General features: G+C 41.8%; 1 protein-coding gene across 1 annotated transcript in view; it reads right to left on the bottom strand.

Annotated features, from left to right (window-relative positions):
- Positions 1 to 15,928, bottom strand: part of Pla2g4e (phospholipase A2 group IVE) — a 57,434-nt gene extending 41,506 nt beyond the window's left edge. The window contains exon 1 of the mRNA XM_023712605.1: positions 15,505 to 15,928. Within this exon, the coding sequence (XP_023568373.1) occupies positions 15,505 to 15,690 (186 nt within the window). The 5' untranslated portion in view covers positions 15,691 to 15,928. The remainder of the gene's footprint in view (positions 1 to 15,504) is intronic.
- Between the last annotated feature and the right edge of the window lie 377 nt (positions 15,929 to 16,305).

The following is a 16,305-nucleotide window of genomic DNA, read 5'->3' as shown; positions in this document are numbered from 1 at the left end:
ATAATACTTCTTCCTCTTAATAAATTTCCATGAATAACAAAATTGTCTTTAAAAATAATAGTTCATGCTAAATTTAATAAGCAAACTCAGTAGTGCAGCTGTATACAAAGTCAATAGCCATCCTGTACATGAATAACAAACTCACTGAGAGAGAAATTAGGGAAACAACACATTTCACAATAGCATCCCCCAAAAATGAAATACCTAGGAATCAATCTAATAAAGGAGGTAAAAGATCTCTACATCAAAAACTACAGTACTCTGAAAAAGGAGATTGAAGAGGATATCAGAAAATGGAAAGTTATCCCTTGCTTTTGAGTAGGAAGAACCAAGAGAATGAAAATGACCATATTTCCAAAACTGTTATACAGATTTAATGCAATTCCAATCAAAATTTCAAAATTTCTCACAGAATTGGAGAAAACAGTCCTAAAATTCATTTGGAACTTGAAGAGACCTGGAATAACAAAGGTAATTCTAGACAACAAAGGCAAGGCAAGGCAAGGGAGCATGACAATCCTTTGAAATTATACTATAAAGCTACTATGATTAAAACAACAAGGTACTGGAAAAAAAAAGAAATAGATCTGAGAATCAGTAGAACAGATTAGAGGATTCAGAAACAACTCCACACATACTCAGCCACCTTATTTTTTTTGACAAGCATGTCAAGTACATTCACTGGAAGAAAGATAGACTCCTTAATAAAAGGTACTGGAAAAACTGGAATTGCACATGCTAAAGGTGAAAATTAAATCCATATTTTCACCTTGCACTAAACTAAATTCAAAATGGAGCAAAGATCTAAATATTAAAAGAGAAACATTAAATCTGCAGGAAGATAGAATAGGTAAAGCTCTTGAAGACATTGGTGTAGGCAAAGACTTCATAAAACCCCAATTATATAGGAAGTATCACAAAGAATCAACAACTGGGATCTCATCTTCTTAAAAAGCTTTTGCACATCAAGAGAAGCCACCAACAAAGTGAAAAGACAACACACAAGGTGGGGGAAAATGTTTGGCAGCTGTTCCTCAGACAAAGGATTACTATTGAGAATATATAAAGAACTAAAAAAAAAAAAAATCAAATTTAAAGACCCAATCTAAAACTGGGTATCTGAGATGAAAACACACTTCTCAGATGAAGAGATAAAACAGCAAACAAATACATTTTAAAAAGTTCAACATCACTAGACATTTGAGAGATGCAAATTAGAACAGCACTGAGATTCCATCTCTCCCTGGAAAGTATTCATCGAGAAGTCAATGACTAACAACTACTGGAGGAGCTGTAGGGAGGGGAACTCTTCTCCACTGCTGGGAGTGTAGACTGGTGCAACCACTGTAGAAATCAGTGTGGAGATTCCTTAGAAAACTGGGATTAGAGGTTTCATTTGACTCAGCTATTCCCTTGCTGGGTGTCTTCCTAGAAGGATTGAGAACAACTTATGTTTACAACAGTGCAATCGGTAGTAACTAGATCTTGGAAACAGCCTAAAGGTCTATTAACTGAGGAATGGATAAAAAAAGTGTTCTTTTTATACAATGAAGTACTATTCAGCCAAAAAGGATAAACGAGACTTTTATAGGTAAATGGATTCAACTCAAGATCGTATCATAAATAAGATAAATTATACTCACATGTGTAAACATCATATTGTCTCCCTAGTGTGAGAAGCTGAAAGGGTGAATGAGATTCAAAATGTACAATAGATATTGTGAGGTGGGGAGAAACTGTTCAAAAGGAAAGAGAAACTGGGATTGGGAGAAAGGATGAAAGAAGAGAAGGGAAAATATATATAATAGTTAAGATAGTTATACTATTTTCTTAATTCATTGATTACCTAACCCTCTGTTCCACAAAGCTGGAGCCTTCTTAATTCATTGAAAAAAATTTGTACTAATGTTGTTTGGACAGTTAAATGTCTATATCATGTACTCTGAGTAACTAACTTAAATATGACAATACACAATGTATTAACCATTATTACTCTCCTATTATCCTGTTTGGAAAATTTATAGGGTGTTTTTCACTTTAAAATGACGTTTAAAAAATAGTTCATTGCCATCATGAAGGATAAAATTCTATAATTAACATACACTAATAAAGCATAGAGAAAAAAAGAGAATATTTCTCTACTGTTACTAAGCGAGATAAATTACAAAGCCACACTAATATAACAGTATGTTACTAGCCCAAGACTAGGACCAATAGCAACAAAATAGTGATTGGAGACAGATTTCTACCATATGAGAGAACTTGATATATGATAAATCAGCACCAGACAGCAACAAGAAAGAACAAATTGTTCCAAGTGACAAGGGCAAATGTGGCCAGCAACATAAAGTAAAATAAGACAGCAGTCCCACTTAATGACATTTAAAAGATGAGCTATAAAAAAAGATACAGGAAAATCCAAAATAAAACAACAAAAGAGACATCACCATAGCTATCACATTGGAAAACAATGAGAAAGTAGGATAATGACTAGTGTCACTGGAGTTGTGGGGACAGAAGTACCATCACATCCCACTCTGCAAGAGGAGACTGATGCTATGTTCAGTCTGTCACTACTTAGGCAAAGTAAAGCTAGCCACAGAGCAATCTGACTTGGGTCTGTAAATCCCAGGGGAAATCAAAGTACCCTGAAAGAAGTGTGTGAGTGCACGTCATGCCACTTAGGGTTTCAAAAATGTGGAAGCAAACTGTATGGGCAGCACTGGGAGAGTAGATAGAAAGAGGATGAAGAAGCTGGGGTAGGACACAGGAGGTCAAAGCGACAAATGAGATATACACGTATGCAGGACAGAGGTGCCCTCTGTGTGCCCTCAACTGGGTCCCTTATGCCTTTAGATGAGGACATGTCCTCCTCTAGGTCATATCTTTTGCTTTCAAAAGTCCTCCTTCAGGGACAATGGACCAAGAGCATGTCCTTCCAAGTCCTTTCTCTCCCCAGTCTCAATCCTTCCCCTCATTGCTAGGATTCTCTGAGATCTCTCCATTTTCCCTGACCCTTGAAGTCAACACTGTCACACATTTGCCCACAACTCACATACCTGACTGCCTTTGTGACCTCTATATTGTAGAAAAAGCCACTCCCAGTCCTGGGAGGACCAGCCAACCCCTGAATCATTCCATTTCATCATCTGGTAATGGAGATGAAGAAAGCGTGTTGCTTGCTGTCCCTACTGAGGACAGGAAATGGAAGCTTTACCTTATGCAAGTAGCAAGACTTCAAAAATGCCTCATAAATATGTAATTACTATGTGTCAATGGGTGAAATCTTGAATTCTCTGTCAAGCTGTCAAGGAAGAAAGAAAAATTATTGCAATTTGGGATATTAATGATATATTTTCAAGGATTTGGGGTAATTTCTTAGCATTAGAAATTGGAAACCTTCTTAGGCAAGCACAGGGACTGGGGTTCAATCCCCAGCACCCCTGTGCTGAGCTGACCACTGAGACCAAGCAGGTGTGATGGTGCACGCCTGTAATCCCTGCACTGGGGAAGTTCAAAACAGGAGGATCACTATGAGTCCAAGATGTGTAGTAAGACCCTGTACCAAATACATAAGAAAGAAAGAAAGAAAGAAAGAAAGAAAGAAAGAAAGAAAGAAAGAAAGAAAGTGGAAACCTTGGTAGTGAGATGGCATATTATGAAGCTATTTTTTAAAATTCCTTATTTCTTAATGGTAGACGAAAATGATAATATTTACTGTTTGATAGAAAAAATTTAGTTACAATTTTAATTTTTCATATATATGAAAATCAAAACTGATTTCTATCTATCTATCTATCTATCTATCTATCTATCTATATATATCAAGAAAAAGACTGCGAAGAAATATAATAGGAGTTCAAGATGTTACCTCTGTAACAATTACTTACATATATGCACCAAACACTGATATACCCAACTGCATAAAACAAGTGCTCCTGGACACAACAGACCAGATAAACATGAACACAATTATAGTGGGGGAAGCAGTAGCCCACTAACGCAAAGAAACAGATCAACTAGACCAAAAATTAACACAGAAACATTAGAGTTGAGTAAAACCTTTAAAAAAAAAAGGTCTTTCTAGATATGTACAGAGTGTTCCACCCAACAACAGAATGCACATTCTTCTCAGCAGCACATGGAATTTTCTCTAGAATAGACCACACAGTAGCCAGGAAAGCAAGCTAAAGTAAATGTAAAACCATTTAAATTATATCATGCATATTACGAGATCATAGTGTGATGAAGCTAGAAATCAGCAACAAAAACCCACAGAAATTATGTAAACGCATGGAACCTAAACAATGGGTCACTGAAAACTCAAGAAAGAAATGAGACAGTTTCTAGCACTAAATGATGATGCCAGTACAACATACCAGAACATGTGGACACAATCAAAACAGTCTTAAGAATGAACAGCTGTGAATGCTTATAACACAGAAGCAGAGTGAGCCTATATAAATAACCTAAAAATGCCTTTAAGGTCCTGAAAAACAAGAACAATCCAAACCCAAAGCAAGTACAAGGAAGGGAGGAATAATGATCAGAACAGAAATCAATGAAATTGAAGCAAAGTTACAAAGAATTAATAAATCAAAGTATTGGTTCTTGAGAGAGAATAAAGGAAATAGACAAATTCTTAGCCAATCTAACCAAAAGAAGGGGAAAAAGACTCAAATCATTGTAATTAGAAGAGAAAAAGGTAAAATCACAATGGAGAGTGATGAAAAAAAAAAAAGATTTTTTAACAATTACTTTGCAAGCTTGTATGCCAGTAAGTTGGAGAACTCAGAAGAAATTAAGAGATTCCTAGATACATATGATTTACAAAAGCTGAACCAAGAAGGTTTAAATACCTGAATAATCTAATAATGCACAATGAAATTAAAGCAGTACATACTAAAAATCTTAAAAAATAAAAAAATCCCAGGTATGGATGGGTTCATTGCTCAATTCTACAAAAACATCAGGGAAGATCTAATACCAATACTTCTCAAACTTTTTTTTTTGTACCAGGGATCAAACTCGGGACCTTGCACTTGCCAGACAAGCACTTATGCCACTGAGCCATCCATATCCCTGGCCTTCTCAAACTTTTTAATGAAATTGAAAAAGAAAGGGTACATTCAAAGTCATATATAGAGGCTATCATTACCCTGATTTCAAAAGCACACAAAGATGCAACAACAACAACAACAACAAAAAGAACTATACAGCAATCGCTTTAAGGAATATAGAGGAAAAAATCCTCAGTGGGATACTGGCAAACAGAATGCAATGAATTATCAGAAAGATTATGTAATCATAAACAAGTAGGTTTCATTTCAGGGATTCAAGGATAGTTCAGCATATGTAAATCAGTAAGTTTAATACATCACATAAACAGAAGCAAGGGCAAAAGTCACACAATCATCTTAATAGAGAAAAAGCCTGCCAAAATCTACTATCAATTCGTGAAAAATAGCTCCTGAAGAAAATAGATATAGACTGTATCTCGATCTGATAAAGCCATTTATGACACACTTACTAGCAACTTCATATTAAATGGGGGAAAGCTGAAAGCTTTCCCTCTAAAATCAGGAACAAGACAGAAATCCCCACTATCACTACTCCTGTTCAACATAGCATTTGAAACAGTAGCCGGAGCAGTTAGAAAAAGAAATAAAAGCAATATGCATAGCAAAGAAAGAAGTCGATTATCATTAACTGCAGATGACATAATCTTCTACATAGAAAACCCCCAAAATCCACCAAAAAGACTCTTAGAATTAAACAAAATCAGGAAATGTAGCAAGATACAGCATCAATCCATAAAAATCCTTAGCATTCCAGTTCACTAACAAGGAACCCACCTGTGAAAGAAAATGATGAAAAAGTACCATTCATAATAGCACCAAGAAAAATGACATACGTAGGAATTAGCCTAAGGAAGTGAGAGACCTTTATGCTGAAAACTACAGTACTGTGAAATAGGAAATTGAGGAGGACATCAGAAAATGGAGAGCTGTCCCCTGCTCCTGGACAGGCGGAATCAGTCTAGTCAAAACGGCCATACTTCTAAACTGATATATAGCTTCAAAGCAACATCACCGAGAATACAAGCGGTATTCTTCACAGAATTAGAGAAAACAATCCTAAAATTCATATGGAGCCACAGAGACCCAGAATAGCCAAAGCAAATCCCCGGGTTACAAGAACAGAGCCGGTGGCATCACTTCAAGGCTTGAAGTTATATTTAAAAAGCTTTAGTGTAGGGCCAGGGATATCGCTCAGTGGCACAGCAGTTCTTTCTCAAATGAGAAGGGGATCAAGAAATGGAGAGAAGAGGGAAGGAGGGAAGGGAAAAGGAATGAAACAAATGTAAATGTGGCCTGTACATGAACCAACTCCACACAAGGAAAGTAAGCATTGTGCACTACCAACATATAGTAATAAAGATTGTAAAAAATAATAAAACAGGTTATCTCTGGACAATACTTTGGACAATGCTCATTTTCTTTATTAAACTTTAAAGCGTTTCTAATGGATACACTGAAAATATATTACATATTATTTACAGGCAAAATAGCAATTTTTAAAAAGCAAAATTACTGTATGTTAAATAAATTAAAGAACCATGTATTTAGAAACAGGAAAAGGAAATGTACTTTTTTTTTGATTCCCATGTCCCAGGCCACCAGGCCAGATCTATATATGCCAACTCTGTAAAAAGTACATCGCATTAGTGTAGTCTCTCACACCTATACTCTTCAAGTAGCAGGGAGAATTAAACCAAGATGGTGCCAGGTAGGTCTACCCAGGGAAAGAATTCTTACTCAAAGGCCAGGAGGCCCTCTCTTTCTCCTACCAATCAGCTGTCTCTGTCCAACATCTGGATCTTTCTCTTTCCCTGACTAAATCAGTAAGTTTAATACATCACATAAACAGAAGCAAGGGCAAAAGTCACACAATCATCTTAATAGAGACTGACTAACATATCTACCTAGTATGGAAGGCAGGAGGCAAAGTCAGGCTCATCAAAACCCTAACTGCAGCCAACACCACAGTCACAAGGGCAGGATTTTGAGACTGTCCCATATGGAAGCCAGCTGTGAGAAAGGCTGTCAGACAGGAAGGAATTAAACAGCCTTTGTGTCACAGGAGGATGTTGTGTCATAGCTGGGCTGTGACACAATATAGAAACTTGGCTTTATGGGTGGGCAGATTTGACTTTAGTATAGGAAACAACTTGTTTGCTTGAGAAGCAATAAATTTCTATACCTGGAATTATGCAAGGGGTACCTGCCTAGGAGATAGAGACAGAGGAGATTCCCGTGCTGGGCAAGAAGGTTAGCCTAGACTAGAACCCAGCCTATGTGTTTAGGTGTGGAGATTCTATTATTTTCCAGCTTCTTTGTTCTGAATCTGCTGGACAACTTGCCAAGCCGTTTAGTTACCTGAAACATCTTTGGGAGAAGCTTCTTAGAAGCTAGGTCAATTTTGTGGCTTAGTAGGTAAGTATAGTGGACAGCTAACTGGTGGGCAACTTCTTACACCCAGCTGAATTGAACTGGCGTGGTGCTGGGTGTGGAAGGCCCACCTGAGGATTGTTACCAGTAGCATAAAGGGCAGAAAAGGAGAAGCAGTTAAAATGCTGTTAGGGATGCTGTTTGGAGAAGCAGTTGGAGCTGTTGGAAGCTGCTAGTTCTCTTAGCTGTTCTGCTAGAGGAACTTGTCATGCTGGCTTTCGCGATGAACTTGGCTGTTCTTGTCAGAGGGGGAGCTTGGGACCTTCGCTGTTGCTGAGAATGGCTATAGTTCATTTTGGGGGAGCTCTGGTCATCTTGAGAGTTGCTTCCTGGGTCCAGAGGGGATGATGGTGCACTGCTCAGCCTCTGGGAGAAGTTTGTCATCTTGGCTTTCATGATGGGAATTCAGCCTCCCTCATCACTGGAGGAGCTCAGGACCTCACTGTTGCTGAGGATGGCTGTGATACTTTTGTGGAGAGTTCTGGTGTTTATCTTGAGCATTGCTTCCTGACTCCAGTTCAGATCCCTCAGCCTGCTAACACAGATCTTTCATCCTGCTGGCAAAGACTTCCTAACTTCCACCACTGACCTTTGGGCTTTTCCAGCACAGATCTGTGAAAGCAGACCTGCATGAAACTTTGTTGTGGGCACTCCTCCAGTTGGACTTGTGGGAGGCATTGTTACGAGCTCTAGGTTTTTAGCTAAACTCATACAGGTTATTAGGATCCAGGGCCTCAGATGGAGTCTTGGGTCTTTAGTGTGTGGAAAGATTTTCTGCACTTCTAGTATGTGATTCTTTGGGTGATTCATTATAAAATTATATTATAAAATGTGACCTGTAATTTATCCTTCTCCTTGCAAAAGCCCCAAACCACAACAGTAAAGAACTGCTCTGCTGACAGGAATTTCACAGATAGGGAGGTAGACAGGACAGAGCTAGCATGGCCCAAAAGAAGCTATTGGGTCCCCTATGAGTCAGGATCTGGAGGTAGTCATCTACTCTGCCTTTCTCAGAACCAGCCCTGGAACTCATTTCTCAGGACAACATTGATGGAAACATAGAATCTTTTGTCCTAGGTGGGTCTCATGTGCTGAAAGACCACCCCTGTAAATGACACAAATGATCTTACATGGAGGTGGAAGACACCAAAAATACAATTTAAAAGGCCACCAACCAAAAGCTTTCAACAACCACAGCAAAGTTCACAGCCTTAGATAAGACTCATACTGACAGACTAGAGGAAAGAATAGGAGATTTAGAGTCAAAGATGCCTTGATCGGTGTCATGGGCCTGGTACTAAGCAGCTGGCTAGGCAGCTACTCTACCTCTAAGAGACTCATTTTTCTCCCCTATAAAAAGGGTTAATAGAATCTCTTTTACAAGACTCTTGTAAAGATACACACACTTGATTATGTGACTTATGTACAGAGCCTTATAATAAAACTTAATAAGGAGTAGGTATTGCTGCTTTTATTACTTCTACAGGACAAATAAATTGGGAAAATTAGCCATAAGTAAACCTGGAAAGCAAAGAGCTTAAAGGTCAACGTGGGCTGGAGAAGTCAGAGAAAGGTTTGTTCGCTTATGCAAAAGATGTCGGAATGCCTCCTGCATCCTAGGAACTGTGCCGTACATTCTGGATATAGAAATTAGTGTGGCACACTTGTTGCCTATCTTCCAGCAAAGTAGATTTGACAGCCAGTGAACAGATAAGTGATCAGAAAATATGGCATTTTTTGTTTTTGTTTTGTCTAAATATAAGCAATTTATCACGGTCATCAGTTGTAGGTATTATGATGCAGTCTGGAGGAGGAATTGGGGGCCATCTCCCATCCTTCAAGTTAAAGCCTTAAGGAAGATGTGAAATTGGCTTTGCCTCCCATACTGAGGACAAAACACAGGCTCCACCGAGTGGCAGAAATGCCGCCATGTTTGGGAACTCCAGAATAAGGAGTGATGAGGTGGAAGTGCTGGCCACATTTGGTCTTGAAGACCGTGGAGGGACTCGGTGTTTTACCTGATGTGTCTTAAGCAGAGGAGGGATGTGAGTAAGATCACTGTGGCTGCTGGGTAGGATGGGAGTGGGCAGGACTGGAGCTGGGAGGGCAGGTTTCAGTGGCCAAGTGAGGGTGGAGATGGAGAGAGGTGGAAGGGTGCATGAGGCTTTTCAGGATATCACGATGGAGTGGCCAGAGGCAGCGGGCCTGGTGGACAAAAGCAAAGCCCAGAGATGTTGGGCCTGGAATGAGCTTGGTCCAATGGGGGAGCAGATGGTGCTCCTGGGAATAGGCCCTGGAGCTGGACTTGAAGCAGGGTTTAGATTTGGAGAGGCATCAGGAGGTCAGAAGAGAGCCCACCCCAGGATAAGCTGCAGAACATGGGAGAAGAGGCAGGAATGAGCTTGCCTCACACCATGTAGGTGGCACATAAGGGTGAACTCTACCAGGAGGGAAGGGTGTGAGGCAGGAGGGTGGAAGGCTGGGTGGGGCTTCTAAAGCCGGGTGGAGGGAGCTGCCTTGATGGCAGATAGTGGGATGCCAATAGCTTCTTAGATCAGCTGTTAGTCAACCACAAATCCACCCTTGACACAAGCAGGTCTACATCAAGGGAGGGAAAACGTCAAGCAAGCAGCCACACAGCTTATGAACCCTGAAAACATTTCCATAACCTACTTTTTCTGCTGAGAAAGAGAATGCCATGGGAGGTTTATAGATAAAGTCTCCTGGGACTTCGGCTTTTCATTGGTTTCTCCCGACCTCAGTGGCTGTTCTATCCTAGTTCCCTTTAGTGGCTCTTCCATGACTTCCAAAAGGCAGACAGCAGAAAAACACGGACTTCTGCTCTCTATTCTGTCCCTTTTCCCATCCTCAGGAGATCATCCAGCTTAGTGGCTCTGAAAGCATGTGTGTTCTCTTTTGTATATATGTTCTCACAGCTTATCTTACCAACTTGGTTTCTGATTATCAGACTCATATTGTCAACTGCCCACCTAATCAGCTCTGTTTTGATGTGAATCTCAAATTAGAAGTTTCCAGTCCCTTCCACCCTGGGTCATTTATACCTAGTGTCCTCCCCGTTATTAAGGCAAAAATCTAAGGAGCACCTGTGATTTCTCACTCCATGTTCAATTTATCTACTTTCAGGCAGATCCACCACTACCATTCCAAGTCACCACACTTTCTCTTGGCTACAACAAAAGCTTCCTCACTAGTTGCCCTGTTGTTTTTCTGTCCTCAGGTGACAGTCACAGCCAACTAGCCACAGTAATCGATGTAAAACACAAGTGGTACAAAGGCTCTGTGAACCCCGCAGCTGCTTTCTGCACATCTGGCCCAGCATAAGGTTGTGATATCTGCCCCACCACAGCCTTCTCCTCCTTTTCTTCTGGTCTCTGCTTGCCAGGCACCTCAGTTTTCTGTTTCTAGAACCCACCTGACCAACCTGCGTCCTCATTCTCAAAATCTTAGTTTGAAACTCACCACCTGTCAGATATCTCCTTCCTCCTGTCAGCTACTCACTATCACATATTTTGTTTTTGATATCAGAAATTGTCCTGTGGTTTTTGTCTGGCTGTCCTAGAATGTAGGTTTCATGAGGTCCAGATGTTGTCTGACTTGTTTGGCGGTCTGCCTCCCACTGCTAGAAAAATAACACTTAGGTGCATAGTGGGAGTTCAATAAATATTTGTTCAGTGAATGAAAAAATGTTTCAGCTATCCTGATCTCCTAGAGAGAATGGGCCAAGTGGCAGGAAGAGTTACCCAAGAGCGCAAAGCAGAGTGTAACTGAAGAGAATGGCTAATTCCATGAGTTGACATTGGCCAGAGAGTAACAGGTAACAGGCTGCCCCAGAATGGGAGCCCCTGGCTGCCTTGTCCATGGGGTGAGCCCAGGGGGAGCCCTCAGAGGGTCAAGTGGAGGGCTGGCAGATGCCACCAGAAGACTAGTAGTCATCCCCTCAAAAGCTGCCACATACATAATGGAGGACTTCACTGTCACTGCCTGGGCCCGCACCCATCATCTGTGCTATCCCTTATGCAGGTACACTCCTTTCTTCAGAGCTACGACTCTTAATCTTATTCAGATATTTCACAGAGGTCTTAGAGAATAGCCAACCTACCAGTCTCCAAGAAATTGGAGATTTACAAAAATAAAGTGCCTGTAAAAACCCTGACAGTTTTCAATAAATCCTTAAAAATGATGACCATACATGTACACAATGGAATATGATCTGTCCATTAAAATGATAATTATGAAGTTCAGGTTACAACCTAGAACCATGACTATAATGTTTAAGCTAAAATATATCTATAAACATGAACAGCACAACTGTATAAACATTGTAAAAGGGCTTTACCTTTTATGTTTTCCAAAAGGTCTTAGACACTACTTTCACATATATAAAGATAAAGTCATTGGAGACTAGAATAGTGTGTATGAGGGTCTGGAGTGGGACGATGAAGTGAGGAGGGTTAATGGGGATGGGGGCAGTGGAATGGGAAAAATAAAGTCACTTCTGAGGTCATACAGCAGTCAGATAACTACGTTTGACAACAATTAATGGAATTCTCAAAATAGCTAGTAGAGGATTCTGATGATGCTGAGGTGACAGAGCTGATGATCCTGATTTAGTCATTATACATCTTATACGCACATCATATTGTCACACTGTACCCAATAAATCTATGCAATTGCCATGTGTCAGATAAAAATTTAAAAAAAGATTTGTAAAGAAATGATTTTTTAAATTTTATTTATTTTTTATTTATTTGGTACAGGGGTCTTGCTATGATGTTCGGATTTGAAGTGATCCTCCTGTCTCAGCCTCCCCAGCACTGGGATTACAGGTGTGTGCCACCACACCCGCTTTCTGGGCTGGCATGGCATACAGTAGTGGTAGCAGGAACTTGGGACCTTGGGCTTGCCAGACAGGTGCTTAGATGGCTGAGCTATCTCCCAGCCCAAAAGAAACTACAGTAGCCCCTTGCTATTTCACAGTTCCACTTTCTTGGACTCATTGTCTTGCATGTTTTTAAAAAAATTAATGTAAATTATTTAGCACAGATTTTTTGCTATATTGTGGGATTTTGCAGAGTTGTATAGTGTGCATATGTTGTTAAAATTACATAGGTTTACGAGTTTAGAAAATGGTTAAGGACATTAGCAGTGTTTTTAAAAGTGTGGGAAAGGTTTATAATTGTGGGAAGGGTTTATAAAGTCTATATATATATATATATATATACTATATATATACTATATATATTAAATTAAAATAAATATTATATATGTATATATATATACTAAAATAAATATAACGTTGCTACTTCACTGATTTTAACTTATTATGGGGGTGTCTGGAATATAACCTTCACATAAGTAAGGGACCACTGTATTAAAATTGGATTTAAAGCTTGGGATATAGCTCAATGGCACAAGTGCCTGGCTGGCAAGCACAAGGTCCTGAGTTTGATTCCCAGAACAACAACAACAACAAATTGAATTTAAATATTAAATTAAAATAAATATGATTTAAAATAAATCATATTAATAAAGTTAGATATTAAAATTCAACACAAACATGAACTATCTCCTTGTGGTTTTCTGTGTCCCAGCCTTGTGGCCTTTCTGCTTTGAAGCAGCTGGAGATAAACAAGGGAGTCACAGGCGCGGAGTCAGTCAGTCCCACACCAGCCAGGAATGGAGGTGAGAGGGAGAAATAATATCAACCACAGGGAGCAACTGCCCCAGCTTGGGTGCTCTGGGCTGAATATGCACTCACATCTCACATAAATACTTCCCACAGACAGAGGCACTGAAGATGAATAAGGTTATGAATATGTCTCAAGTAACCAGCTGACATGGCCGAGCGGGGGATCGAAGTACATCTGATTCCAAAGCCTGTGTGTGGAGCCAATCAAAGGAGGACAGTGCTTTTACAGATACAGATACTACACCACTGTGTTTTCCTAGCTGTCACCTCTAAGTGTGAGCCAGGAGGCTTAGGACGCCCAAGTAGGCAAAGACAGGTGCCTGGCCTCTTTAGCAAGGCTATATGCCAAGAGGTTGTCCCAATTCCCATCCCCTTTACGAAATATATCAAGAGTAGGCCTGGCTGGGTGTGGTGGCCTGCATCTCTGGTGCCAGCTACTTGGGAGGCCAACTCAGGAGGATCACAAGTATAAGGCCAACTTAGCAAGACCGTGTCTCAAAATAATGCAATGACAATAAAAAGCCAGGTGTGGTGGCACATGCCTGTAATCCCAGGCAAGTTTGAGACCAACCTGGGCTACAAAGTGAGCCTAAGGCCAGCCTGAACTGCATAGCGAGACCCTGTCTCAAAAAGACAGAAGAAGAAAAGAAGAAAAGAAGAAAAGAAGAAGAAGAAGAAAGAAGAAGAAGAAGAAGAAGAAGAAGAAGAAGAAGAAGAAGAAGAAGAAGAAGAAGAAGAAGAAGAAGAAGAAGGAGAAGGAGAAGAAGAAGAAGACTGGGGAGATAACTTGGCAGTCTAAACACCTGCCTGGCTAGTGTAAGGACCCAGGTTTGATCCCTAGTACCCCTGGTACATGCCATGCTGGCCCTGGAAACCCTGATGCTGCTATACTGACCCCAAAACTGGGCATGGTGGTGCATGTCTGTAATCCCAGCACTGGGGAGGCTGAGAGGGGACAATCACTACAAGTCTGAGACCCTGTACCAAATAAATAAAAAAGTACATAAACAGTCTTAAAAAAAAAAAAAGAATAAGACCTGGGCATCTGACTCAGTCCACTTGCCTAGCACATATGAGGCCCTGGGTCCAATCCCTTCCTTACTCCCCCAAAATAGTGATCTTGGCTGACCTGACAGAGATATATGAGAGGGAGGTGCCTTGAGGAAGAGGGAGAGGCTTGCCTGGCTTCTGGAGGACGTGTACTCTGAGAAGGGTGAGATGGAATGAGGCAGAGACTGGGGGACCACACATCTGGTGTGGCTTGGAGAAGGCCACAGGAAGAGTTCCCTACCCCTACGGCTGTCAGCCTAGCCAAGGAATGAGCAGGGTTCTCACCAAGGCAGGGCCAGCCCCCCTCAGTAGCCTCTTGGTACTTTGTGAGCTGGATGCTAGGGCGCAGATGTGAAGGGGGACCTCTGAGGTCAGATGAGGTGACCCCGTGTTTCAGGCTTGGGATGGACCCCACAAGCCAGAACCAGGGAAGGCAGACAATAGAGGACCTCTAGGAGGTGGGGAGCATTGTCAGTGTCCCTACAAGTGAGGCTTTGGCCAGCAGAAGAAAGTGAGGCCTACCTTGCTGAGCTCAGCCAAGAAATACAGGAACACTGTCCCTTGGGTTGCTGACAGGAAGCCCCCTGCCACCCTGGGAAGAGGTTGGGGCCAGATCTAGACAACTGATGTTACCTACAGATGCTGTTGGGTTTTGTAGCCCACCGAATTTACCAGATGGGCCTTACTGAAGGTGTCTCTTTGCTGTACCCACGACGGATTTGCAAATGGTCAAATCAGCGCATTCAACTCCCTCCAAGCCACAGGTGTTTACACAGACGACCCACTGTGCACTCTGCTAGGTCCTGTGGCCTGAGGACTGCCATGTACCTGGCTCCCTACTGGAAGCTTTGCACGTGCCTGCGCATCATCACATCTGCTCTTGCCAGCATCATATTCCCAGAAAAACCTGCCACTGCGGATTGCCAGCCACAGAGCTGTGTGACCTCTCTGAGCTTCAGCCTCTTCATCAGATGCAGACACTAACCCCTAGCTGGGAGAGTATCAGGTATATAGAATGCACCCAATAAAAAGTTGCCCCTCTTGTCAGCAGGCCTGAGCAGGGAGAGGCATGGGTAAGTTCAGAGATGGGGAAGAGGTGAAGGGGCTCTTCTAGGAAAGAAAGGGACTCACACAAATGCCATGGCTTAGCTTGGCAGTAAAGCAGGCGATCTAATTCAGAGTCATTGAAATAGGGGTCAATTTTGATCAAATTCCCCACCAATCTGGACATACCTGAGAGCCACAGAGGGCCACTGGAAGTAAAGCGGGGCGACGGAGCGTCTCCAGGTCTTGTGTATCTCCCCACTCACTGGAACGGCTTCCCAAACTGCTGTCTTCTTCGTGTCCTCGGGAGCTTGGAGGTCGCAGGCCACCATGGTCTTCCGAGGGCTGCAGGTTCATTCCAGCCTCCTCCCCCATCCTGGGCTCAGGACAGTTGTGTGGAACTGAGGGACAAGTTGGCCGGAGACTCCTGCAAACTTCAAGGATGTTTCATTAAGAAAGTGACAGGGGAGCCATCAGGTTCCTGCTGAAGTCAAGCCAGGTGAATTATTAAGGAGGTGAAGGAAGTCAGAGCTTAGCTAAAGGAGGCCCTTGCTCTGGGAGGATTTCAAACAACCAGGACTGCTTTGGTGGTGAGAAAGTCTAAGCCTTGTGGAGGGAAACCAGGGACTACAGCCACGCTCACCTCAGGCAGCACTTGGACAGGGAGGCCGCAGTGCAGCTGCAGTGCAGCAGGATCCGCTCAGGACAGCTCTTCACCTCAATAGCAGAAGCTATTTTTAGAAGTGTGAAACTTAAGATATCAGCAGGGAGAGGCGGGCATGCGCTGGAATTGAAGTAGCCAAGGCCAGGAGGCCCCAGGAGAGACTCACTGTCCTGGAGAGTGACACCACTGGCTGGGGTCTTGCTTGGCACCCTAGATATCTACTGAGTACTGAAAATAAATACCTCACTTTGCATTGCAAGCTTAGGGTAGAGGCTATGGACCAGAATAGAGTTTGATCGTTTATGCTGCCTCTCATTTCAGCCTTT

The sequence above is a fragment of the Octodon degus genome, unplaced genomic scaffold (genome assembly GCF_000260255.1).
Source record: "Octodon degus isolate 3935 unplaced genomic scaffold, OctDeg1.0 scaffold00002, whole genome shotgun sequence".
Lineage (NCBI taxonomy): Eukaryota > Metazoa > Chordata > Mammalia > Rodentia > Octodontidae > Octodon > Octodon degus.
This window is presented reverse-complemented; position numbering and strand designations above follow the sequence as displayed.